Source organism: Solanum stenotomum, chromosome 2, assembly GCF_019186545.1.
Source record: "Solanum stenotomum isolate F172 chromosome 2, ASM1918654v1, whole genome shotgun sequence".
In the NCBI taxonomy this organism is placed as follows: domain Eukaryota; kingdom Viridiplantae; phylum Streptophyta; class Magnoliopsida; order Solanales; family Solanaceae; genus Solanum; species Solanum stenotomum.
The window spans coordinates 58,090,393-58,118,083 of NC_064283.1; the positions used below are offsets into that span (position 1 = coordinate 58,090,393).

At 34.1% G+C, this 27,691-nt stretch overlaps 3 protein-coding genes across 6 annotated transcripts; 1 reads left to right on the plus strand and 2 right to left on the minus strand.

The window, feature by feature from the left end:
• The first annotated feature begins 4,143 nt into the window (after nucleotides 1–4,143).
• Nucleotides 4,144–7,948, plus strand: LOC125855016 (leucine-rich repeat receptor-like tyrosine-protein kinase PXC3). Its single transcript, XM_049534644.1, has 2 exons — nucleotides 4,144–7,111; nucleotides 7,430–7,948. The coding sequence occupies exons 1-2, from the start codon at nucleotides 4,753–4,755 to the stop codon at nucleotides 7,753–7,755; spliced, it is 2,685 nt and encodes an 894-aa protein (XP_049390601.1). The 5' UTR covers nucleotides 4,144–4,752; the 3' UTR covers nucleotides 7,756–7,948.
• A 1,096-nt stretch (nucleotides 7,949–9,044) lies between these two features.
• On the minus strand, nucleotides 9,045–21,836 carry LOC125855613 (putative anthocyanidin reductase). 4 transcript variants are annotated; one of them, XM_049535354.1, is made up of 5 exons: nucleotides 21,624–21,831; nucleotides 11,479–11,645; nucleotides 10,584–10,796; nucleotides 10,027–10,400; nucleotides 9,045–9,291 (listed from the first exon to the last, which is right to left on the minus strand). In XM_049535354.1, exons 1-5 carry the CDS (start codon nucleotides 21,778–21,780, stop codon nucleotides 9,138–9,140), a joined length of 1,065 nt encoding a protein of 354 aa, XP_049391311.1. In that variant the 5' UTR covers nucleotides 21,781–21,831; the 3' UTR covers nucleotides 9,045–9,137. The 4 variants fall into 4 exon arrangements, with proteins under 4 accessions (XP_049391311.1, XP_049391312.1, XP_049391310.1 ...); XM_049535355.1 differs by lacking the exon at nucleotides 21,624–21,831 and adding an exon at nucleotides 12,880–13,045; XM_049535353.1 differs by lacking the exons at nucleotides 10,027–10,400; nucleotides 10,584–10,796; nucleotides 11,479–11,645 and adding exons at nucleotides 19,378–19,751; nucleotides 19,918–20,130; nucleotides 20,688–20,854 and having other exon boundaries at nucleotides 9,100–9,291.
• Nucleotides 21,837–23,358: 1,522 nt separating this feature from the next.
• Nucleotides 23,359–27,105, minus strand: LOC125856835 (uncharacterized). Its single transcript, XM_049536479.1, has 3 exons — nucleotides 26,967–27,105; nucleotides 23,786–23,895; nucleotides 23,359–23,701 (listed from the first exon to the last, which is right to left on the minus strand). The coding sequence occupies exons 2-3, from the start codon at nucleotides 23,877–23,879 to the stop codon at nucleotides 23,565–23,567; spliced, it is 231 nt and encodes a 76-aa protein (XP_049392436.1). The 5' UTR covers nucleotides 23,880–23,895; nucleotides 26,967–27,105; the 3' UTR covers nucleotides 23,359–23,564.
• Between the last annotated feature and the right edge of the window lie 586 nt (nucleotides 27,106–27,691).

Sequence of the window (27,691 nt, forward strand, 5' to 3'; positions counted from 1 at the left end):
ATTTCTTTAAATGTCACATGGAACTGCCATGTCATTTTGACTTTACCACATGACATTTATATGAAAATAGAAAGGGATCAATTATGCCCCTAAAAAATTCGAACTCATAAACACTTGATCTGACCCATAAATCAACCCCCCTTTTAAATAAACTACCCGACCCGTTTTCAACAATTTTGTTTAAATTTTTATTTTTTTCGATAAATCCAAAAATTAGTAATTGATTAATAAAAAATAGGAAAAATATGAAAAAAAATATAAAATAACGCCAAAAAATCACAAATAAATATTGTAACCTTAAATTCATCAATTTCAACAATTTTTAAAATTTTTTTTTTGGGTAAATCCCGAAAATGAGTAATTGATTAATAAAACATATGAAAAAAATATAAAATTAACGCCAAAAAATCACAAATAAATATAGTAACCTTAAATTAAAAAATTTTAACAATTTTTTTTAATTTTTATTTTTTTTCGGCAAATCCCGAAAATGAGTAATTGATTAATAAAAAATATGAAAAAAAAAATAAAATTAACGCCAAAAAATCACAAATAAATATAGTAACCTTAAATTCAAAAATTTCAACAATTTTTTTAAATTTTTTTAAAAATAAATTACTCATTTTTGAGATTTGCCGAAAAAAATAAAAATTAAAAAAATTGTTGAAATTTTTGAATTTAAGGTTACTATATTTATTTGTAATTTTTTGGCGTTAATTTTATATTTTTTTCATATTTTTTATTAATCAATTACTCATTTTCGGGATTTATCGAATTTTTTTAAAAAAACATTGTTTAATTTAAAGTTACAATATTTATTTGTGAAGTTTTGGTATTAATTTTATATTTTTGTCATATTTTTTATCAATCAATTACTAATTTTTGAGATTTACTAAAAAAAATAAAAATTTAAACAAAATTGTTGAAAACGGGTCGGGTAGTTTATTTAAAAGGGGGGTTGATTTATGGGTAGGATTAGGTGTTTATGGGTTTGAATTTTTTAGGGGCATAATTGATCCCTTTCCACTTTCATATAAATGTCATGTAGTAAAGTCAAAATGGCATGGCAATTCCATGTGACTTTTAAAGAAATGGAAAATGAGCTGGATATGTCCAACAGACCAACTAACGCCCATAAGGGTATATTTAGACAAAAAGTTGGACGGCGAGGGCATGAGTGAGCCAAACTTTAAACGGAGGATATATCTAGACCTTTTAGAATAGTTTAGGGGCTTATTTGACCCTTTGCCCTTTTAACAATAATGCCAAACATTCTCTTAACAAATATAAGAAAAAGTAACTTATTCATGTTCATTGGTCAAATTAATTAATCAGAATAAATCAATTCATGTTCATTTATTGAAAATTTGACTTTAAGAGAACATTAAATAAGAATACAATGATAACTTACCTAGGCATGAGACCTAAAATGGTGACAACTAAATAAGAATAGAGGGAGTACTTTACTTTACTTTACTCCTTCGTTTCGTTTTACGTGAACATATTTGATTAGATACAAAGTTTAAGACAAAAAAATATTTTATATTTATAGGTCATGACTCAAACTCATGATCTATAGATCACAAAAAATAATTTACTAATTTACCCCTTAAAAAACTTTACAAACAAATGCAAACACTTTCAAAAAGAATTAATTGCAAGAGCAATATTGGTAATTAATGTTTTCTTGATTTAGTAAAGTAGACAACTAATATGAAATAACTATTTTTAGTAAGAGGATAAAATAATATGGAACGGAGGGAGTACAATGATTATAATAATGATGTTGAATTTATATAGTAAATTTAAGTATTATACGAGTAATGACAGCCTGATGCACAAAATACCCTACATTCATGTAGAGTGTGAGGAAGGACCACACTCTAAGAGATGTAAAGTAGATAACCTACCATCCTATCCTAATATAAACACAATAGTGTAGCTTTCACGATTCATACTCGTAACTTATAAATTACATAAAAATAATTTTACCACTACTCCAAAATTCCTCTTCAATTATACCTAATTGAAACAAAATGTCCTTGTCCTAAATGGAAAAATAAAAATAAAAATGTATAACCAGCTAAGGAAGCAGACTAACAGGTACTGTATACCTAAACAATTTCATTGACCGATGAATTGTTCATTTCTAGTGACACTAACTTGAATTTTGTTATTTTTATTAATTACCCTCAAGAGTTCTGTTTGTGATAGGATGATTGAAATTTTTTCAATTCTTAATAACTAAAGATTTGAATTTGAGACGTAACTAAGAACTTTTGAGTTAAAAGAAAAATATTTTAGTATGAACCGCTTGCATTCCATATATAATGAATCTACTCATTGCGGATATGAGATCCTTGCATTCTTACTTTGACGTTTCAATTTGAGTATGAATGGAGAATCTCTTGATAGGGGTCACTTTAACCCTAAAGATGAGTTTGTTCATCATGGGTCCGAAATCTTTTCATTCTGAATTAATTAGATGTTTGAATTCAATTGGAAATTTAGAACTTTTGAGTTGAAATGGAGTAGCTCTTGGAGAGAGCGCTTTAACCACGTAATGAGCTTACCTGTGGCGGATACGTGATCCTTGCATTCTTGTTTGGAGGTTGGATCTTAATAAGCACAGGTTCCGTAGATTTCTTTTTCCTTTCTTGAAGATGCTTTCTTCTTGTAATAGAAGTCAAACTCAACAACTCTAGCTACTACTTATGCACTTCCAGTCCACCTAGACCGGATCCAAGACGAAACTAAGAACTTTTGAGCCAGCGTTGGAGACTTTCTAATTCATAGAAAGCATTTTAACCTCATAATGAGTTTACATGTTACAAATTCGAAATCTTGTTATTTTTAATTAGAGGTTTGAATTCAAGCTGAAACAGAGAATTTCTTGGTAGGGTCGTAGGAAGCACTTTAACCGCATAATGAGTCTACTTGTGGCAAATTTCAAATCCTTTTATTCTTAATTAGATGTTTGAATTCAAACACGGAGCCATGGACCTAGAACTTTCAAATTAGAATAGAGAATTTCTTGACAGAGAGTGCTTTAATTTCACAACGAGTCCACCATTGCAAATTCAAGATCCTTTCATTCTTATCTTAACTAGAGATTCAAATTTGAGCCGAAATTCAAAATTTTCAAGTTGAAAGTAATTTTTTTTTAAAAAAGCAATGTAATTCTTTAACAATATGAATTCAAATTAGACAAACTACTGAACTTTAAATAGGGATATTTAAGAGAAGATTTACTTATTTGAGTTGATCACTTTGTAGTTTGTAGTACTACTCACAACTCCACTTTTCAAAAAGGGAAAAAACTCAAATACGCGTAAATTACATACATCCCATAGTTTTAATAAAAAATTACAATCTATCCCTAATAAGTTTCTAATTACATTAATCCCTTAAAAATTAACTTAAAAATTAAAAAAATTGGATACAATAATTGAAGCTCGGATACATTAAATACTATCTCGAATACATTAATATGTAGCTCGGATACATTAAAAACTAGCTCGGATACATAATATGTAGCTCAGATACATTAAATATCGGCTCGGATACATTAATATGTAGGTCGAATACATTAAAAACTAGCTCGGATACATAATATGTAACTAGAATACATTAAATACTGGCTCAGATACATTAAAGAAATAAGAGATTTTTAAAGTAATAGGGGATAATGAAAATAAGTGAAACAAAATGTGTGTATTTCTGTAATGAACTTTGAAAAAAGAATCAAATATGTCATTCGTTAAAAGTTGACTCATTTATGCTATTTTTCGTTTGAGAAAAGACTCATCAATGTCATTATCTATTAACTAAAATAACACAGATGAGCCAAACTTTTAACGAATAACATAAATATGCCTTTTCTCAAAGTTCGATTACGGAGCCTTTCCCTTTCAAAAATACCCAAGACACTTTCCCCTCATTTAATAGAGAGAAAAAACCACCTGGCCCCTGAAAATCAGTTACATAATCAACATTGTATCCCCTACCCCCTACCCCACAAACTTCTCTATGTTTGTCCTTTGAAAATCCAATTTTTTTTTTCCTTTACTGGCTTAATCTAATCTAAAAAGTACTAACAACAATTAGTCCCTTGCTCTTTATTTTTGTTTCTTTAACTCCTTAATACTACTACTATAGTAGTGGTACTATTTTGTTTCAGCTCAGCTAGTCTATCTTCTAGCCTAGACCCAGGTTTTCTGTGTCCTTCTGTTTTTTAGTGTTTTGTTTCTTTCTTTGTTTTCTTCTTCTATACACAATGGCTTTCTTCATTTCTTGATATGGCTTCTTCTTAGATAGTACTCACTACTACTGTCTACTACATTTTATTTCCTAAATTTAAGGGCTTCCTAGCTTTTTGGTTATTTTCCATTTTCAAGATTCCTCAAATGGAATACTCCCTCACATTTCTTGAGCATTTCAAGACTCAATCTTTTTCACTCTAAACCCCCTTTTGTCTTCTACACCCCACCCCCATGATCTCCAATTCTGCAGAAAGTTTCATGTGATGGATTCTTGATGGGAAAAGGAGGAAGAAGTTGAAGAAAAGGTGTTTTCTTTGTAAACAACCTCATAACCATTTCAAAGATTCGATCTTTTTCACTGCAAACCCCTTTTTTCACCCCCCTTAATCTCATCAATGGATTCTTGATTGTTCTATCTGGTTGTTTTGGAGGGAAAAGGAGGAAGAAATTGAAGAAAAGGTGTTTTCTTGAAAAAAAAAAAAACTCAAGAATGACACTTTTGAGGTTTCTGTTAACTGTGCTTTTTCTAGTTGGTTTGTTATCAAGATTCCAACTTGTGAATTCCCAGTTGGTTTTTCATGATCAAGATGTAGTGGAAGCAATTGGGAAAGAGCTATCAGTACCTGGATGGGGTGTGATGAACACAACTGATTTCTGCTCTTGGCATGGAGTTGTTTGCAGCTCAAACAGGTCAATGGTGGAAAGACTTGATCTTTCTGGTTTTAGATTACAAGGTAATGTAACTCTAATATCTGAGCTCAAAGGTTTAAAGTGGCTAGACCTTTCTAATAATAACTTCCAAGGTTCTATTCCATTTGCATTTGGGAATTTATCTGAGCTTCAATATCTTGATTTGTCTTTTAACAAATTTGGAAACTCAATACCTAGTGAATTAGGTAAGCTCAGAAGCCTTAAGGCATTGAACCTTTCGAAAAACTGGCTCACAGGAGCTATACCTGATGAGCTTGAGGGGTTAGAGAATTTGCAAGATTTTCAAATATTTACTAACAACTTGAATGGTTCTATCCCAATGTGGATTGGTAATTTGACCAATCTTAAGGTTTTTGCTGCTTATGAGAATGAATTTAGTGGTGGTGTTCCTGTTAACTTAGGATTGTACTCTGATCTTTCTTTGTTGAACCTTCACTCAAACCAGCTTGAAGGTACTATTCCTGAGAGCATTTGTGCTAATGGGAATCTTGAATTTCTTGTTCTAACTCAGAATAAGTTGACCGGAACGATTCCTGATTCGATTGGGAATTGTAAAGGACTTTCTAGTATTAGAATTGGGAATAACAAGTTGATTGGAGGTATCCCTAAATCAATTGGGAATATCAGCAGTCTTACTTATTTTGAAGCAGATACTAATAGTTTGTCTGGTGAAATTGTCACCGAGTTCGCGAAATGCTCAAATCTCACTCTTCTTAATTTAGCTTCAAATGAGTTTAATGGAACTATTCCTCCTGAGTTTGGTCAGCTTAACAGTTTGCAAGAATTGATTGTTTCTGGTAATAACCTTTATGGAGAGATTCCAATATCAGTTCTTAAGTGCAAGAATCTCAATAAGCTTGACTTGAGCAACAACAAGTTCAATGGTACCATACCGGTAGATATCTGCAATACGTCCAGATTGCAATATTTGCTGTTGGGGGAGAACTCGATTCGAGGGGAGATACCTCATGAGATAGGGAATTGTGTAAAGTTGCTTGAGTTGGAAATGGGGAGTAATGAACTTACTGGAAGTATCCCTCCTGAGATTGGTCATATGAAGAACTTGCAGATTTCGTTGAATTTGAGTCATAATCGTCTCCACGGAAAATTGCCTCAGGATTTAGGAAAACTTGACAAGTTGGTTTCTTTAGATGTATCTGATAATCAGCTCTCTGGGAATATTCCGCCGGCATTGAAGGGCATGCAGAGTTTGATAGAGGTTGATTTTTCGAGCAACCAATTCACTGGTCCAATACCTACTTTTGCACCATTTCAGAAAAGTCCTAATTCAAGTTTTCTTGGAAACAAAGATCTCTGTGGTGATCCTTTGAGTGGTGGTTGTGGGGATTTAAATGGTTATGACCACAGCGTTTACGGTCACAAGGTCTCTTACCGAATCGTTTTGGCTGTTATCGGTTCTGGTTTGGCAGTTTTTGTATGTGTCACAGTGGTTGTGTTGCTGTTCATGATGAGGGAGAAACAAGAGAAAGCTGCCAAGGAAGCAGCTGGAAATACCATTGATGAAATTTCTAGCAAACCAGTCATACTAGCGGGAAACGTCTTTGTTGACAATCTAAAGCAAGCAATTGATTTTGATGCAGTTGTAAAGGCAGTCATGAAAGACTCGAATAAGATTTGTGTTGGTACTTTCAGCACTGTCTATAAAGCAGACATGCCTTCCGGGATGATTTTGTCTGTGAAGAAGCTAAAGTCAATGGACAAAACTATAATTCATCACCAGAGTAAGATGATCAGAGAGCTTGAAAAGCTTAGTAAGCTCGTTCATGATAATCTTGCTCGTCCTATCGGATTTGGAATCTATGAAGATGTCGTTCTTCTGTTGCATGAATATTATGCCAACGGAACGTTGACTCAATATCTTCATAACTCTAGCCAGAAACCTGAATATAAGCCCGACTGGCCAACAAGACTTGCCATTGCCACTGGAGTTGCAGAAGGATTGGCATTCCTTCATCATGTTGCTATCATCCATCTTGACATTTCTTCCGGGAATGTGCTTCTTGATTCTAATTTCAGGCCTTTGGTTAGTGAAGTTGAAATCTCTAGGCTTCTCGATCCATCTAGAGGGACTGCAAGTATTAGTGCTGTTGCTGGTTCATTCGGATATATTCCTCCAGGTACATATCATTTGAACACACATACTCCCTCTGTTTCAATTTGTTTGTCTGATTTTAACTTGACACAAAGTTTAAGAAAGTAAAGAAAACTTTTGAATCTTGGTGTCTTAAACTAAAGATATGTAGAATGTACCAAACTGCCTTTTAATCTTGTGGTCTTAAACATGTCACGTGAAAAGTTTGAATTTAAAAGTTGCCAAAAAAGGAAAAAGGCATTCTTTTTTAAGTATGACAAACAAATTGAAACTATTATCTTTCTCTTTTCGCGTTTGTAGAGATTATAAATCTGTAATTGACTTGTTTTTTTTTTCTAAACAGAGTATGCATATACAATGCAAGTAACAGCTCCTGGAAATGTTTACAGCTATGGGGTTGTTTTGCTCGAGATCCTAACCACCCGACTACCTGTTGATGAAGCTTTTGGTGAAGGAATAGATTTGGTTAAGTGGGTACATGGTGCACCTACAAGGGGGGAAACACCGGAGCAGATACTCGATGCAAAGCTCAGCACCATTTCATTTTCTTGGAGAAAAGAAATGTTAGCAGCACTAAAGGTTGCGTTGCTGTGCACTGACATGACACCAGCAAAACGACCAAAGATGAAGAAGGTGGTAGAAATGCTGCAAGAAATCACAGAAAGTTAAACAAAGTTCATATCATCAAATCAAAGTATGTCTTGATCTCTGTCTCTTCATATGTGAATGCTCCTGTAAAAATACAAGTGTACGACATTCTTAGTCGAGAGGACAAAATGGTCGAACTCTTAAGGGTATGATGTGTCTTACTTCAATCATATGATCACCAGTTCTTTTTCTCCAAAACATGTAAATGGAGATGTAGATTAATTTCTCACAAGGAGAATATGTTTACAAATAGCATTATCTTTCATTTTCCAGTTCCCATTTCTGGTAAATTGCTTCCAAATCAAGTATAGATTAAATCATAGTGAAAGATTAAGGGAATGCTACTATTCAACATGCAACTTACTTTCTATATTATTCTTCTAATACTAATTAAGAGAAACAAGAACTCAGTATTTAAGGCCTTTAACTGCTTTTGATTACACTTCTTATGAGTCGAGGATCTATCGAAAACAACTTCTCAACCCCACAAAGATAGGAGTAAGGTTTGCGTACATGTGTACATTCTACCCTCCACAGACTCCATTTATAGGATTACACCGGGTTTGGTGAGGGTATAGTGTACTCAAACCTTACCTCTACCTTAGAGGTAGAAAAACTATTTTCGATAGACCCTCGGATCAAGGGAAAAATAGTCCAAAGCAGTCTAGAAAAAGAAGTAATAGGAGTAGCAAAAACAACATGATAGTAACTACAACAAAATAAGATGATAGTGGGGGTGTAAAAAACAACAGGTAGTAATAGAAATCGAAGGACAAGAAGAAACTACAGGAGCACTACTACAACTACTGTAATCAAATTATCATTGGATCGATGTGATCATCGAACGCGAGTAATATGTTTCCATATGATTCTACTGCTTCAATCAGCTTGACTTTCCAAATGATGTATTAGTACTCTATTTACTACTTCCTCTGTTCCAATTAGTTTAGTACAGTTTGTGTGGCTATAAGACTTTTGAAACCTTATACATGTTGTAACATTTGCGTGGCTATAAAAGCTTCATATTAACGGCAAAATGTGAAGTTTAAAGTTAATTGTTTCCTAACGTAGAAATGTGTCATTCTTTCCGGAACGGACCGATAAGGAAATATCACCAAACAAATTGGAGCTAGGAGTAGAATATTAGGGTGTTTGTATGTATTCTTCAGTATATACATGTATAGTCATTTAACCATACTTTCACACTATGAAGGATAGAAAAAAACAATACACGGACCATAAAAATTATCCGCACCCTGTGTTTACATCAAAACAATAAATACACGACATGCGTGTTAGCAAATATTATCACCTTATTTTATTACTTGCGATAAACTCAAATGATTTGTTACAAACACTCTATACGAGTAAATATTTTTCATATATGAAAATTAAAAGTTCCATTAAGCAGATGATGGTAAGTTAAAAACTCCAATTTCCCTTGCACTTCTAATATTATCATCCAATATTTTCTTCATTTCATATTTGTACACAAAACCCTTCTCCATAAGCTTATTTGATCCCCATTTCACTTCTCTCTTTGGATCATCCAAGTACCTGTTTATAAATGGAAAGATATATAAAATGAAATTCAAAAAATAATTAGCAAAATAATCCTTTAAATAGATATTAAATGATCTGATAGTATAAAAATTCTTTACGTCGTCAATATTAGTTGAACTCAATGTTTATTAATTCATAACCTCAAATGTCTAAGTATGCGCAAAGAAAATTCAAGAACTACATTCAAATCAATTGTGATGGAGTTGTAAGTACTCTGTTATACTTAATGTTAAAGAATGACAAAAGCTCACATTGATGGTTAATGAGATGAGTGGACTAAGACTTGAGTAATCCTCCTCCATTTGAGCTAACTTTTGGGGTGTTAGTTAGGTCTACAACCTAATTTCACATGGTATCAGAGCAGGGCCCATTTCACATAGGGGCCTCCAAAATCAAAATTGCCCACGTACCAGATGCTAAGCACTGGGCGTGAGGTGGGGTGTTAAATAATGACAAAAGACCGCATTGGTGGTTAATGAGATGAGTTGACTTCGTATAAGACTTGGGCAATCCTCCTTCCTTTGAGCTAACTTTTGGAGTGTGAGTTAAGCCTAAGACCTAATTTCACACATAACTATATATATGTTTTAGATTCAAGCTCTAGAAATGAAGTCACGTTTGGTGGGGAGCGATTTACCTCCAAACCAACGTGTGATAGAATCTGTATTAGTCGGATTCCAAACCAGATACCAGACACCAAATAGTGTAGATGAAATATAAGGTACTTACTTTTGGTTGATATGAAACTCTGGATAGTTTTGTTGATAATAACTTGCAATTTCTGCAGAAGAAACAAATGCACTAGCACACAAGAATCTACCATTCATAGAATCACTATTTTCCATTGAGAAAATGTGAGCTTCACAAGCATCTTCAATGTGTATAATTGGAACTTTTCCATCAACCTCTTCTATGAACTTGAGTTGATTGTAATAAATTTCATCATCAGTTACCACTGACAACATATTAGCCATGCTTCTTGAGATATTTGACATGAGTGCTGTTCCTCCAACAAGACCAAAACCTAAGCTCACAACCTCAAATCCATCTTTGCCAAAGTTCAAGATTTCTCTGTCACATGCCGTCTTTGCTTCCACATAAGTCTATACTATTCAAAAAAGGAAATGTTTAGTTTTTTGGTAAGCTTTATAGAATTCGAGAATTCTTGTTTAGGTAGTTCATAGAGAAAGACTCATCTTTTTTAGGGTGGACAGAGTTACATGATACTTGTGTTGGTAGGCAAACTGATCCCGACACCATCATTACTAATAAGAAAGAAATCTTACCATAACAAAATCGTCGCTAAAAGGAAAGTGGACATTGAGAGGAGTCCAACATGTTTCATCCATCAAATCTTTGAAGCCATTACCATCATCCTTCATTGGTGAAGCAGCAAGCACAGTGCCTGTATATATAAGCCTCTTCACAGTACCAGACTTTATACAAGACATTACGATATTCTTCACTGATGCAACTGCTGCTTCTACCTGATTCTTGTCCTGTTACAATGTTCAATCCCACCAAAATAAATAAACATTGTATTTGCATATAATAAGTAGTAATATTTGACATATATATATATAAAGTATCATAATTTTTGAGACGTTGGTGCCTCGACTATTCCACTGAGTATCTGCTACCTCCCACCAACAGACATACACGAAACTGCCCATCACCAAGCCTTGGTACCAAATAACTCTGTCCACTAAGGCTTGGGCAGATAGGAAGAAATCTCTTAGGTGCTTTTTTTCCATAGGATTTGAAATCGAGACATCATGGTGCTCCACACACTTTATTGACCGTTACGTCACACCCTTGGATGCATGTATACAAAATAAAAATATTCAACAAAACGTGTTCAATTGATCACCCTTTGATGAGTATAGCTCCGACCCTGACGAGCACAAAAAGTGTAGCCTAACAACTGATGTGATAGGTCAAAACCATGGGAGACTAGGTACTTGGTGGAATAGAATAGGTGAGCAAGTTGATTCGAACATCACCATTATAAAAAAAAAATACGTTTTGTTCCTAGTAAGAGATAGTAGGTCCCCGACAACATTAAAATGAAAATAGGAATACATATACTAGTTGGGATAATGAAGTTGGTATAATTATCGAGATGCACACAAGCTGACCTGATCGAACATCATCATTATTTTGAAAAATGAAACTAGGTACCTGAAATCCCTCAGAATGTATACAAGGAGTGGCCACATGGAAAACAAACTCACAGCCTGTGATTGCTTGCTCAAATTCTTCTGGTCTATACATATCAGCTTGAAATAACTTCAAATTTTCTTCTGCATTAGGCAAGTTCTTCAACAAGTCTACCTTTGATTTATCCTCTGCAAAATTATCACAAATTTAATATATATATATATATATATATATATATATATATATGGTATTCGGAATTTACTGATTAGACTAATTCAAATTTGCATGGCGTAAGACTCACTACAAGGCTAAGTGCTTTGAATCTGAAATATCCGGGGAAAATTCACTAATAGTTAATTATTTTTCATCTCGTCATTGAAAAACAATTATTGTCCTGAAGTTTCAAATTCCACACATGAGACAGGACTCAAGGATGACAATGGTTATTTTTCAAAGATATGGCCGAAAAGAGGCTAGTGGACACCATTTTACCTTTTTTTTTTTTAATTTTTAAAGCTTGAACCTGACACTTCTGGTTAAGGCCGGAAAGATCAGCTCCATCACACCAAGAACTAGAAATTTCTAGGAAATCTTTCATAAATAAGTATTTTTAGCTTTTACAACAACAATCCCATATATGCAATCTGGAGAGGATAAAGTGTACGTAGAACTTACCCCTACCTCAGAGAGGTAGATAGGATATCTAGGGATGGCAATGGGGCGGGGCGGGTTGAGATTAACCACAAAATTTTTAATCCCCCCTCATAACAATTTTTTTTTTATTTTCAACCCGCTCCACCCTGCCCTCATAAAAATAAATCCATTTTTCCATTAAGTTATATTAATTTAATAGATAATGACTTAAAATTTATTCTTTAGAGGTCAATTGAAAAAAATGTAAGAAATTGTATTATTTTCTATTGAACCATTTTGATTTACTATCTTAAAAGAAATTATCTTAATAAATAATGTGCTATCACTCTTATAACAAATAAAAAGTTAAAATTAAATTTGAACCCACATAAAATCACATATACCGACAACCTGTCCCCCCCCCCCCCACATCCCTCCCGCCCCGCACAACCTTAAACCTGCTCCGTCCCGCACAACCTTAAACCTGCTCCGCCCTTCACAACCATAAACCCGCTCCGCCCCACATCCTCCCCGCCCCATTGTCATCTCTAAGGCAATCTGTAGCCTTTGTAATTAAAAAAATATAATCAAATTCCACAAGTGAAATTTTAGGACAACAATGACTATTTTTCAAAATCAGGGTGGTAGAGTTCCCAATGAACTCTAATTTCTATGAAAATTTTCCCTTTTCGAAATCTGAACTTGAAACCTCTAGTTAAGGTAGACGAATCTCATCCATCCATACAAGATCACATGATAGGAAAAAAAGAAAAATCAAGAATTACATACCTAAGTTCCTCAATGTAGCATGAACTTTGTAGCCTCTTTCAAGAAGTTTTTTCACCAGAAATGAAGCTATGTATCCTGAACCACCAGTAACACAAACCACCATTGAACTTCTACTCTTCTTGTCCACCATAGATAAAACCTTATTCAGCTTTCTCTTCTTTATTTTTCTCAATCAAATCAATAATTTTGTATCTGACTTTAGACAACATGTTTGGTTTTCATTGAATGAAAGTAACACTAAAATGGTACGAAAGGACAAAATATGTTTACTGTCATATTTACCTTGCATTTAATGTATGTACTACACCAACTATTTCCTTTACTTACCGATATTTTTACGCTTTACTTGAGCTGATGATATATCGGGAATCAATCCCGTGAAGGTACATAGAGCCATAGAGGTAAGGTCTGCATAGTGGCGGAGCTAGATTTCCGTAAAGTGGGTTTGAAGTATAAAATAGTGAACACGTAAAAATTATAAGATGAAAAACGGACCGAGATGAAAAAAGAAAATATTAATCTTAACCCGCTAACTTTAACTTGTATTGTCATGTCGCGTTTATGTTCTTCCTACTTTTATCTTGCTTCATTGAGTTTTTTTTTAAAAAAATATGCTTTTTTTTTTTAGTTTTACAATATTCTATTATATTTTGATTTTTTTTTAAAAAAATTCTAAATCAGTGTCCTTTCAATCATTTGCTATTATAAAAACAAGGGGTAATGATTGAGTTACTAATCTTATAATGCATATTTAGAAGACAAATACATGGTATCATCGTTCTTTAGTTCATTTAATTCAATTTACTAGGTTAGTCATCTATAAAAAGAACAAAAGATCAATAAATCAAATAAAATTAGTTTAGTTTTCATCTCTTTCGAAAAAAATGAAAAAATATAGGAAAGAAATACTATGAAATTAAAGAAAGAAAATTCAATTAAATAGATTTTGTTATAAAATATTCATGACTTTTAATTATTTTTTTTTGATTAATTTAATTTACTTTATTTTATATAAATATTTTTTCTAACTCAATTTAAAATTTAATAATTGTTCATCTTTCTTCAATTTAGTACATGGAAAGAGAGCTATGTAGAAACAAAATGAGCAATATATAGTAAGAAGAATAAAAGACAAAATTATAAAGAATTGTGGCTAATAAATTTTAATTAGGATAAATTGATTAAAAAAAAAGAAGAAACATACTCATAAAACCAGAATAAAGAGAAAACTAATGAAAAATAAAGCTACATATTCAACCCAATGAAAAAGTGTCATTGGATTGGGAATCTGAGCCCATCTTAGCCTTTAAAACAGGTGGAAAATGTTGCATGCAATGGGAATCAAACTCAGACCCTTCCAGCCAACAATGAACCCCCTTAACCATTATGCCGTTCTTCTTTTCAGTGTTAAGGGGGTTCATTTTAATAAACATACTCATAAAATCAGAATTTGACCTTATATATACAATGTAATTTTTTGTCGAAAGGGGTTCAGGTACCCCCTAAGCTATACATAGTTTCGCCCCTGGATCTGCATACATACTAACCTCCCTAGACTCAACTTGTGGAATTACATCTATCGAATTTGTGGTCCAAACATTTAGGCCAAAGTATTACTACTACATGCAAATGTACAAATAGGAATAGTACTATACGCTCTCTAGACTCTACTTGTGGATTACATTTATTGAATTTGTGGTCCAAACATTTAGGCCAAAGTACTGCTACTACATGCAAATGTACAGATAGGAATAGAGGACACTGATTTATCTTCACTAGGCTATTTGAATGAGGTCAGAAAAGCATGTGTAGAAGGTACATACAAAAACTATGTTGCTCGGACTCTCTAAAAATGTTGTCACGCCAATATGTGATCATTCAAAAATTTAATGTACTTGTCGGCATTTTTGAAGAGCCCAAACAAGTTCTTCAACGATAAGGATATATTGGGACCAAATACAAACGGAGGACAAATTTGTCCTATTTCTCACAGTTGAATGTCAAATTTGAGCCAATCCAACAATGATAAGCGCATATTTAGGGCCAAATTCAGACGAAAGGCAAACTTGTTATGCTGTTGAGGGGCATTTTTTTCCCTTTCTTTAGTGTATATGTTTCAAAAAGAATCAACAACAACATACTAAGTATAGTTTCTAAAAAGTGGAAGTTTGATGAGGGTAGAGTATATGCAGACCTGTCACGATCCAAAAATAGACGTGACGACACTAGTCTATTCCCACCAAGACAAAACAACCTCAACCCAACGAAACGAAATGAAACAAAAGCGGAAAAGAAACAAGAACAAGATAAAAATGGAAAACTTATTTTAAAACCCCAAAACATGGTTGTTACATGTACAAGCCACTAATACATAAAGTGCGGGAATTAAAAAAAAGTACAAGTCTCAATGCTTTGTTTCCCAAATAGAACAAACCATAATGAAAAGGAAAAAGAGGGTCTGCCTGGGTGACAAGCAGCTACCTTTCAAGTCCTTCAACAAGCCTTGAGAAAAGGGAGAAGAAGAAGAAGAGCAATCACACAATACCAGGCTCGGGACCTACACAAGTGTAGAAGCAAGGAGTGAGTACCAAACAACACGGTACTCAGCAAGCAACCTGATAAATAAAACATACTAACTAGAAATCGATTCATCCCAATTGAACCTCCTCAAACTACAACCTGCATAGAACTCAGCCAACCTAATGGTGCTACAATACACAATTTACAAGGCTTAACCACAAAGTTCAATAGTCATAGCTCAACAACCAGCATGCATCAAGTATACCAATCACAAGTAACGAGTAGTTCAAACACATGTAACAAGTAGATCAATCACAAGTATAAAATGCATCAAATCACAACAATCAACTTTTTTTGGAACCATTTTCCTTCGGCACAGAATCATTAGTCGGAACCATTTTCCATCGGCTTTACATAACATCACTAGCCTGAACCATTTTCCACTGGCTTTATATCATATCACTAGATGAAACCATTTCTCATTGGCTTTCTATCACATTAGTAGCCGGAACCATTTTTCACAAGTTTTATATCACATCACTAGTCGGAACTATTTCTCATCGGCTTTATAGCACATCACTAACCGGAACCATTTCCTTTCGGCACAATATCACTAGTTGTAACCATTTTTCATCGACTTTATATCCCATGTATCATCACAATGTACAACAATCAATGCACATAACCAATTTCCCTTTCAAACTATGTCCAAAGCCACACAATCTAATTCAATCATGTAAGCACAAGAAGATTCTGGAAATAACAATACCCAGTTCATACTCTTTGAAAAATGGGCCAATCAACTCAAAACTCAATTCCGATAATGAAAGTTAATCCAAAAATTTTCACTTGAAAACCTTACTCAAGGCATTTGAAACTCATTGGTGAAACCGTTCTGAAAAAGGAGTTAAAATCAGTTCACAATCACCATTTTAGTTTAGAACTCAAGTTCTTGAAAAACCTTGCCATTTGCCAATCAAAATCTCAAGTTTTGATGTTAAAATCCATGAATAAGTAAAGGAAAATGAAGTTTTAGGGTCACAAAAGTTTACCCAAATGATTTAGCACAAGAAATCTCTTCAAAATTGCCTCAAAGGGTTTTACCAAGCTCAAAATGAAGAATGGAGATTAAACCCTGAAATTTTAGACCAAAAACCCCTCTCTGATGTTGCAAAAGCGACCTAGATTCGCTTAAGCGAATCCCAAAAAATAGGGGATCTCGCTTTTGTGAATCGAGCTTAACTTAAGCGATCATCGCTAAAGCGAGCCTTAGTTCACTTAAGCGAACCCCGCCCAAAGGTCAGTCTCGCTTTTGCAAGGTGGCTTTCTTCTAAAGTGAAGATCGCAAAAGTGAAGGCCCTTTACAAATGTGAGGATTGCAGAAGCAAAACCATCAGCCAACACAAAAATCATCGAAAAGACCCTCAGAATTATCCCGTACACACAAACAATATAAGCAAACTGACTATACTCGACTTTACAGACTCAATGGAACTGTCGAAACATAAATCTGAGGTCTCCTTGACCCAAAACTTGTGAAAGTCATAGAAATTAGCATAACGCCTAAAAAGGCCAAAACAAAACCAAGACTTCATCTAGGCATAAAATCATCCTCGAATCCAATGTAACTCTCGAAATTCCTATCAGATCATCCGAATCCCGAATGTTGACCAAAGTCAATCTAAAGGCTAAAATTTCATAAATTTCAACTTAGGGCCTCATATTGAAAACTCTCATAGACCAATTTCCGCATTCCGGGACTGACGCAATTAAAGGAATTCCATTCTGACACTTGAAACTCCAAAAGACACCAAAAATTATTTTTTAATAACTTCAGCCTTTCAAACTCAAAACTTACAAAAATTCACAACTCAACCAGAAATAGCTTGGGGTCAATATCGAGAGGGGCAAAATGGCAATTTTATGAAAATATCCAAAAATGACAAATCGGGTCATTACAAGACCATACCCCTACCTCAGAGGTAGAGAGATTGTTCCGATAGACCCTTGATTTAAGGAAAAATAATCCAAATCAGTCCCGAACAAGAAATAACAAAAGTAGAAGAATGAACGGATAATAACATAAATAATAACAACAATAGTAGATAGTAACAAAACAGAACTACAACAAAAACAACACGATAATCGAGGTATAAGGAGCAACTAATAGTAACAAAAATTGAAGGACAAGAAGCTATGGGGGCAATACTACGATTACTAATATGAATAGACAAAAAGACAACGTTCTGCTTCCTACTAACCTCCGCAATCCGTGTCCTCAATCCATTCCTATCTAAGGTCACGTCCTCGGTAAGTTGACTCTGTGCATGTGTAGTCTAATCACCTTTCTGCAATACTTCTTTGTTCTTCCTCTACTTCTTTTGAAATCATCCATAGCCAACGTCTCACACCTCTGTACTGGGGCATCCGTGTATCTCATTTTCACATGTCTGAACTATCCAGTCTTACTTTCCGCATCTTGTCCTCCACCGAAACCACTCCCACCTCGTCACAAATATCCACATTTCTAATCCCATCTCTTCTAGTATGCTCACACATCCATCGCAACATCCTCGTATTCGTAACTTTCATCTCCTGAACGTGAGTTATTATCTGGCCAATACTTCGCCCCATACAACAAAGTTTGTTCTAACCACCACTCTATGGAACTTGCCCTTAAGTTTGGTAATACCTTCTTATCACAAGAGTCCGAATGCAAGCATGCATTTCATTCACCATGCACCAATATGATGGGTGACATCCTCGTCAATCTCCATGTTCCCTTGGATAATAGACCTAAGATACTTGAAAGTACCTCTCTTTTGGATGACTTATGTATCAAGTCTGATTTTCCTATGAGCCTCATGCGTTATGTCGCTAAACTTTCACTCCAAATATTTTTTTCTTGGCCCTGTTCAACCTGAACCTTAATGAATGTCACGTTTATATCTTCCTCCAATGAAAAATTATATAGTCATATATATATATTGACATATTTAATACCACAAGTTTCAAAAAATGTCAACAACACAAATATTATGACATATCTAGACCACAATTTTAAAAATATTCATTTGTTTCTTAAATTGTTCAGATATGATAATTAAAAGTTCCCATATTAAGTAGATGATGGTAGTTTGAGAACTCCAAGTTCCCTTGCACTTCTAATATTGTCATCCAATATCTTCTTCATGTCATATTTGTACACAAAACCCTTCTCCATGAGCTTATTTGATCCCCATTTCACTTCTCTCTTTGGATCATCCAAGTACCTGTTTAATTGAAAGATTCAAAACAAACTTATTAGCAAAACTAATAATCCTTCAGATATATTAAAATGAAGCACTTTTAGTCTACTTTTACAAACTTGAAGGATTACATTTTAAACTTATATACACCAGCAACATAAAGAAATTTCACACTATCATTATAGATTCCAATTTTAACAGAGCGGTAACTCTGTTCTGCTGGTTACCGATCCATATATGTTTGCCATGTATGCACAAAGAAAACTCAAGAACTACCCCCAATATCAATGTGGTAGGGTGGTAAGTACTCTTTTATACTTAATCAAACATCACGGGTTCAAACTAGGAAAATGAAGTTGTGTTTGCTAGGGAGCACTTTACCACCAAACCAACGTGCAGGGGCGGATCTATAGTGTGTCCGACCCCCCTCGGAAAAAAAATTACACTGTATATATAAGATCAATTTTTTTTGTGTACGTGTATATATTTAAAATTGAACCCCCTGAGCATATGTCAAAGGAGTAGCTCAGTGGTTTATGGGGGTCAGGATTCAGACTATGTGAGCTTTGGGTCACGGGTTCGATTCCAGGCAACAACATTCTTTTTATTTGAACCCCCTTGATAGAATTCCTGCCTCCGCCACTGCCAACGTGTGATAGAATCCGTATTAGTCGGATTCCAAACCGGATACCAGACATCAAAGAGTGTGGATGAAAGATAAGGTACTTACTTTTGGTTGACATGAAACTCTGGATAGTTTTGTTGATAATAACTTGCAATTTCTGCAGAAGAAACAAATGCACTAGCACACAAGAATCTACCATTCATAGAATCATTATTTTCCATTGAGAAAATGTGAGCTTCACAAACATCGTCAATGTGTATAATTGGAACTTTTCCATCAACCTCTTCTATGAACTTGAGTTGATTGTAATAAATCTCATCACCAGTTATCACCGACAACATAGCAGCCACGCCTGGTGAGATATTTGACAAGAGTGTTGTTCCTCCAACAAGACCAGAACCTAAGCTCACAACCTCAAATCCATCTTTGCCAAAGTTCAAGATTTCTCTGTCACATGCTGTCTTTGCTTCCACATAATTCTATACCATTCAAAAAGAAAATGGTCCAGTCTGTGTTAGTCTTGGTGGACAGAGTTACATGATACATGTGTTGGTACATAGAAGATAACAAACATCAAGAGAAATAGTCTAAATAGACGCAAACTGACCCCAACGCCATCGGTTACTAATAAGAAAGAAATCTTACCATAACAAAATCATCACTAAAAGGGAAATGGACATTGAGAGGAGTCCAACATGTTTCATCCATCAAATCCTTGAAGCCATTGCCATCATCCTTCATTGGTGAAGCAGCAAGCACAGTGCCTGTATATATAAGCCTCTTTACAGTACCAGACTTTATACAAGACATTGCAATATTCTTCACTGATGCAACTGCTGCTTCTACTGGATTCTTGTACTGTTACAATATTCAATCCCACAAAAATAAATATATATATATATAAATAACTTAATCAAATTCCATAAGCGAAACCAGAAATTCTGTTAAGGTTGTTCAAGATTTAATATCATTTTCATACGAGAAGTGTTTGACTGACCACCCTTCTCCAACTATAGCTAAGCTAGTTAGCAAACCAATGTAATGCTCCATTTGTTTCTATTTGTTTGTTTGGTTTCGACGTGACACGAAATTTAAGAAAGTAAAAAAGACTTTTGAATCTCGTGGTCTTAAACTAAGCATAGGTAGTATGTACCAAAATACTTTTTAATATTGTGATCTTAGACGTGTCATGTAGAAAGTTAAAATTAAAAAGCTGTCAAAAAAAAAGGAAAGAGACATTTTTTTAAAACAGATTACTAAAAAGAAAAGTAAGACGAACAAATGAAAACGGAGGGAGAACCGTGGGAGACCAAGTATCTCGGTGGAGTACATATACTTGTGCAAACACAATTAGAAGTCGGTGAAATTATCAAGGTGCATACAAGCTAACCCCGAACGACGTTAAAAATAGGTACCTGAAATCCCTCAGTACGTAGAAAAGTAGTGGCCACATGGCAAACAAATTCACAACCTTGGATTGCTTGCTCAAATTCTTCTGGTCTATACATATCAGCTTGAAATAACTTCAAATTTTCTTCTGCATTAGGCAAGTTCTTCAACAAGCCTACCTTTGATTTATCCTCTACAAAATTATCACAATTTATGAGTCTTTTACACCATCCTGCATGATATTTGAAATTTACAAATCCGACTAATTTGGATTTGTGTCATGTACAGTTGTGGCAGAGACAAAATTTTTATTATGTAGTTCAACTTACTATATTTACATAAAATTAACCTTACATATACAAGCCGATTTCCCTCTAAGGCGTTTAGATGAATAACCTTCCTTCCTCCTCCATCTAGCTCTGCCTCTAGCGTAGGACTAAAAGGGTAAGGGATCTTCCGTCCTCCGCCCCATCAACAGTATAATTCATTTCAACAACAATAACAACATACTCAGAATAATCTCACTTGTGGGGTCCGGAAGGGTGGAGTGTACACAGACCTTACCCCTACTTTTGTGAGGTAAAGGCGTTGTTTCCGCCCCCTCCCTCTTGCTTCGCCGCTAGTGTAGGGGCCCATTAAAGGGATAAGGGATCTTTAACAGAAAATTCTAAGGAAAAACAAATCACATATAGCCACTGATATACTATCCTAGAGTTTCAAATTCCACAAGCAAAACTATTTTTATCAAATCTATGGCTTAGCTTATAGTTAATGCCTTAATGGCGAAGAATCTCATCCATCACATCAACAACAGTAGAATTCATTACAACGTACAACATACTCAGTATAGTCTCACTTGTGAGGTTCGGAAAGAATGGGGTGTACATAGACGTTACTCCTACCTTGACTCGAGACAATTCAATATTGATTGACAAAAAAAAGTAAAATCAAGAATTACATACCTAAGTTCCTAAGGGTGGCATGAACTTTGTAGCCATTTTCAAGTAGTTTTTTCACCAGAAATGAAGCTATGTATCCTGAACCACCAGTAACACAAACCACCATTGAACTTCTATGTTTATCCTCCATAGATAAATCCTTATTTTTCTCTATTTGCATTATTTCTTCAAAGACTTCTGACGTTTAAAGCCACATTTTTAATTGGTATATACTTTCTTTACCTTACTCTCTGTCTCAATTTATATAGCAATGTTTGATTTGACATGATTTTTATTTTTTTAAATGTTGTGATTTAAAATAAGTTGATGAATATTTTATGTCTGACTATTAATCATCTCAACAATAATAACAATAATATTTTTGATAGACTGTTGACTCAAATGACTATTAATCATCTCATTAAAGTGAAATGAGAATTTTGAAATATAGGGAAGCATTATTACATTCTTTTTAGAAAATACGAAAAATTAAGTATGACACATAAATTGAGATGGAGAGAATAAGATTTAACTTTACACTAACGGTGTATTTTTTTTTCCATATTTATATATTTTAAGATGTTATATATAACAGCCTAACTTTTTAAAGTTATTCATTGCACATTTAATGAGTGATTACTAATAATAATAATTTCTTTAAATGATGTTATATTATAAATACTCCATCCGTCTCATTTTATATGTCATCTCTTTCCATAAATAACTGGATCACAATACTTGTCATCTTATAAAATTTATGCATAAATTACCATATTTTGTCTATTATACCCTTGATAGAATAGTTTATTTATCTTGTCATTTATTAATAAAGTTGACTTAAGAAAACATTAAATAAAAGTAGAAGGGTAAAGCTACATCATTTCTTAATACAAGTACAAAGTAAAAAGGTGACATATAAAATGGGACGGAGGGAGTAATATTTTATACTACAAGTGTCAAATTCAATCTAGAAGTCTTTATTGGAGTGGTACAGCTAGTGGGTTTCTTTTGTCTATATTATAATCTATATAGTATATATATATTGCCCACAGGTAATGGTGACCTTTTGTTGTTTCTCTTTTTCATGTTTTAATTGACTCCTTGTGGTTTACATATTTACTAGTTATTGGAAATGTGTATTGCACGTTTATTCCATATATAGAGGTGGATTCATACTTGTAAGTGGAGGTGCACGTGCACATGTTAATTTCGAGAATTATATATATATATATATTGAAAAGCTAACAAAAATTAGGATATAATTAGTTGTGCACCCAAGAGAAAAACATAAGTACAAGTTAGGCGAACCATCTTGAGATCATGGTTTGAATTCAGAGAAGATCCTTTTTCACTGTTTTTATTTAAAATTTAGCTAGGTGATACTGATGCACTTGAAATCTTTAAATTCTAGGTTCGCATCTCCCATACAAATATATAAATTTTGTATAGGCCTAATTTCATATTGATAATTATTTGTCACATAATATTTTTATAAATAAAGATGACATTGAATTGAGAAGCAATGACCACAAGTGTAAGATATCTCCCCTCCAATGAGCTCTGGAAATGAGCTGTTCATAGACATGCAAGTATTATGCACAATAAATCATCAAAGAGGTTTGCATTTGCAGCTAAACCAACTAAAGAATTCACAAGCAAGTGGCATATATATCAACAAAAAAAATTAGTAGTGCAGAGAATCAAGAACTGACATATTTGCCAGAACAAAAAAAACAGCTCATTCAGTACACAGGCGCGCTAGCTGAACAAAATTTTTATTGTAACATACGTCAAATCTGTTTTGATTGTTTGTAACATATGTCAAATCTTCTTATAAGTGAGAAAAATGACTTAAATATCGTCTGAATCAAGCGTAGGAGCAAAAAACCTTGCTCAAACTGAAGAATGGTTTGATTTCAAATGTAATCTGTTGGGGGGGAAAACAGCGCAACTCAACTTTCTAAATCAAGACTTGACAATGTAATTCTGTCGGCTGATGGGGTTCATGACCACTGGGGGACCAGCAGTGCGAGGCCATGCCTGGAATTTCTTGTCTGTTTCTTTCCACCAATCAGTGTTGGTAATGGTGCTTGGAGTAGTACCTGTTTTGAGATACCACAAGTTGACTGTCAGCATAGCAGAGGCAGTTCATGATCACAGAACTAACGAAAAGAACTAGAACTTGCCTCCAAACAGTTTCCCGTCAGAAATAACAGTGTCACAAACATATGCAACGACAAAAGATCCCGCAATAGAACCAATGATGTACTTGGTAGCCATCTTGGAGCTCCTAAAACTGGAAGATACCGTAAAACCATAGTAAGAAAAGAGTTTTTTTTTTTTTTCCATTCAACATCAAAGCATTCAATTATTACACAAACTAATATCTCAAGATATAGCTCACAGAAGATCTTTTTACGCCATCATGAGGCTGCAGATTCAATTATGTATGTTTCAACGGATTATCTCAAGCTACAGCACATATGTAATCTTTTTGCCACCATCATGTGACTTGGGACGTGATGGAAGTATAACTAACAGATTTTCCCAAGGTACTGATGAACTGCGTGATTTAGTAGCCTACTGTATGATATTAATATACCATTCAAATCTATAAAGACAAGAACATACAGCTACATACTTGAAATCTTCAAACTAAAACTATATTTCTTGTCATACTCTAACAAAAATCAAAATGTTAGTTCAATAAAACAGGGGAATCTTAGAGGATAATACCCTCTTGCATATGGTGGTCACTCTGGAGGGAGAGAAATGGAAGGTGTTTTGAAGACAAAATCAGATCAGTCCATGATGTGAAATGGAACTGCCTGGAGACTTTTATTTTTTTTGGTGTAAACAGAACTGTATAGAGGAAATAGAGGAGTTAGTAGAATTTCTAGGAGCTTTGTAAAGCTAGAGTCTACTTGCTTTGTAACTTGTTTCTGATGGTGGCCAGCATTCCCAATGCTGATGCTGAAGAATACAATATTACTAATCCTCAAAAAAAACAAGGGAATCTTAGAAGCTCAGTTGGTTGGCTACCAAAGTTGTGAGGGTTCGATTTCCTACCTTGTAATCCCCTCCTCCCCGTTTTATTTATTTATTTTTAAAAATAAAAATAAGTTCAGAAAAACAGGCAACAGAGCAGAGTGAAGGAAGAAAAAGATGTTGAATCACAAGTCCTAGAAAAAGCATATACTCCTTCCATTCATGCTGCAGTAGAAGAGTGAAGGAAAGAAGGCATCTATTTCCTCTTTCTACCATACTTCTGGGGACGGTTGAAAATACTACATGAGGACTTCATCAGAAAAATACTACTCTCTCTGTGCCCAATTTATGTGGCACCCTTTCCTTTTAGTCTATCCCAAAAAGAATGTCAACTTTCTATAGCCACACAAATGTCTAAGGTTTGTTTTAGACCACTAGTTTCAAAAGTCTTTCCTTTTTCTTAAACTGTGTCAAGTCAAACGGTGCCACATAAATTGGGACGGAGGGGGTTCATGAGTATGTTGTGCATCTTCCCATTTTAGTTCCTAAAAAGCTAGTGTGGGAAATAGACCTTATTCAGCCTACTAACCCTCTTTCTTTTCCACTGAAACATAGCATAAATCATTTCCAGAATATAGAACGGAACTCATGCCAGCACTAGATTGATTAATGTCTACAACCCATTAGCAATCAACTGGAGTGCCAAATGCAAATAGGGGAAAAGAAAAAAAAAGGATAAAAATAGGAAAACATAAACGCAGACGAAAGTCTGTTCACGTTCAATTAAGTTTCATTTATCTTCGTTATAGGGTTCATATTTCAAAATCACATCTGAGTGTCTACACCTACCCACAAGGCTCAACTAGATCAACAGTTCCTTCCAAGTTCCAATTAATCCATCATAACATTCTGTTAATGCTCCCATTGATATATGTTTTGCACACAAAATATACTACTTCAGATATGATTGCATTTAGGGTGCTATGAATTTTGGTTAATTCGATATGCAAAGGTGAAGCTTCTTTTTGAACAATTAAAAAAATCTATACCACATAAAGAAGAGAACATAAAGAGAAGAAATCAACTTCTATTAGCACTATTCCAGTACCTCAAAAATCAAGGCAATAATCACTTCCATAATATATGATTCATAAAATCGCTTCTTTATGAATAAACATACAATTACTCATCAATCCAAGCAGCTAGAAATACACAGAGAACGACTTAATGTATTAGATCAATCCTATTCTACCTCCTCTTCCCTTTCAGACGGGTGGTTAATAAGTACAAAATAATAAAGCAGAACTCATTAACCTAACGATGCTTTACAAATTGGACAATGTTCAATAGAAACCTACAACAAATCATGAAGAGACACGACGAAAACAGCCATGAATAGCTCGTGAAAAGACACAACATACAGACATTCCATCTTCCCCAGCCAACATAAGTAAATACACAACATTTGATTCATTTCTCTTTTACTGACATGTACATCAGTCAGTTAATACAAAACAAAGGGAAGCGAATTAACTAAAACCATTCACATCCCAGAGTAAATTATTAAAAAAGAAACCATATCATGACTGCTCCGACTTCCAAGAAGCATTTCCCAGAACCAATGAAAAATATAAAATTTAGGTCAAGGAGCAACAAGTATGAACCATACTAAACATATTGAGCTCTTCATGAAGCATTAACCTTTACCATAGAAAGCCAAACAGATGATGACCCATCAATCCTAACCAATCAAATCGCATTGATAACGATAAAAAGTAATCAAACTAATCATATAGAACTCTACAGGAAGCATTAACCCATCATTCCAATTTTCCAAAAAAGCAAGCTAGGCTTCAACAGAAACCAAACAGATGAAGACCCATTAATCCTAACCACTTAAATCCCACTGATAACAATAAAAAGTAATCAAACTAATCATATTGAGTTCTTCATGAAGCATTAACCTATACCATAAAATACAAAATTCATACCAAATATCAAACTTTTCTCCAATACAAACTAAATATAAATGACCTATTAATCCTAAACACCCAAATCACACAAATAATGGTTAAAACTTAAATCAAATAAATCATTTTATAACCCCACCAAGCACCATAAACCAACACCCAATAAGATCAATTCACATCAAGATTCGATCCATCGCTACACTATAAACAAAACAGAAAACGACCCATCAATCCAAACAGCATAGATCACACATAAAAATGTAATATTGTCCCTAAGAAGCAATAAAATCAAATACCCAACTCAAATAACAAACATGGTGGCACAAGATTTGCAATAAATCTATACATGTATAGAGAAAAAAACAAGGGGGTGGGGGGTGGGGGGTGGGGGGTGGGGGTGGGTATTTACCGTGATGAAGAGCAGAGAGAATGGAAATCAAAGAGACTGCAGATGTAAAAAAAATTGTTCTTTGCTGAATGTTCTTCTCGAGTAGAATTTTATAGAAGGGTTTTCTAAGGTCAAAACGACAGCGTTTTGATGTTTATATTGTGAAAGTGATGTCGTTTTGATTGTATTTTTTGTTTTTAGAATGGGTCAAAAATGGGAGTTGGAATCAAGTTTTGGGCTTAGGCTCAAATTTGTTTTCTTTTATTTTGTTTTTGAGATAGTTTCAAATATATACAATAAAGTAATTAGTTTACAACGAATAGAATGTCGTTTTATTTACATAAAAAATAGTCAAAATGATTGGAATTATATATTAACTATACTATGGCTAGTGAAAAGTTATAGAAAGTATACATTGTCTATACAATATAGCGTACATATATATGAGTTATACAGTGACTATACATTATGATACACTAAAAAAAAAACTAAACATAGCTTAACTATACATGAGTCAATCTCGATCAACTTGAAATCACCTCTAAATAGTCTCAAACTTTTGATATGAAATTATCTTGATGTTTCGAGTCTCTTGTTATATAATTCGCTCGAAACGATTCATGATTGCGATACGTCAAATTTTTTTTAAAAAAAAACAATGAAGAACAAAGAACAAAGAAGGAGGATGAGGAGGAGGAAGGAAGAAGTAAAAGAAGCCGTTAATGGCGAAATGGGAAGGAAGAAGA

Coding starts and splice junctions, on each gene's coding strand:
- LOC125856835 (XM_049536479.1), bottom strand. CDS start 23,879: ATGGCTACCAAGTACATCATTGGTTCTATTGCGGGATCTTTTGTCGTT. Junction 23,702..23,785: donor TGACGGGAAACTGTTTGGAG/GCAAGTTCTAGT, acceptor ATCTCAAAACAG/GTACTACTCCAAGCACCATT.
- LOC125855613 (XM_049535354.1), bottom strand. CDS start 21,780: ATGCAAATAGAGAAAAATAAGGATTTATCTATGGAGGATAAACATAGA. Junction 11,646..21,623: donor TGCCACCCTTAGGAACTTAG/GTATGTAATTCT, acceptor ATAATTTTGCAG/AGGATAAATCAAAGGTAGAC. Junction 10,797..11,478: donor TACATTCTGAGGGATTTCAG/GTACCTAGTTTC, acceptor ACATTGTAACAG/GACAAGAATCAGGTAGAAGC.
- LOC125855016 (XM_049534644.1), top strand. CDS start 4,753: ATGACACTTTTGAGGTTTCTGTTAACTGTGCTTTTTCTAGTTGGTTTG. Junction 7,112..7,429: donor ATTCGGATATATTCCTCCAG/GTACATATCATT, acceptor TTTTCTAAACAG/AGTATGCATATACAATGCAA.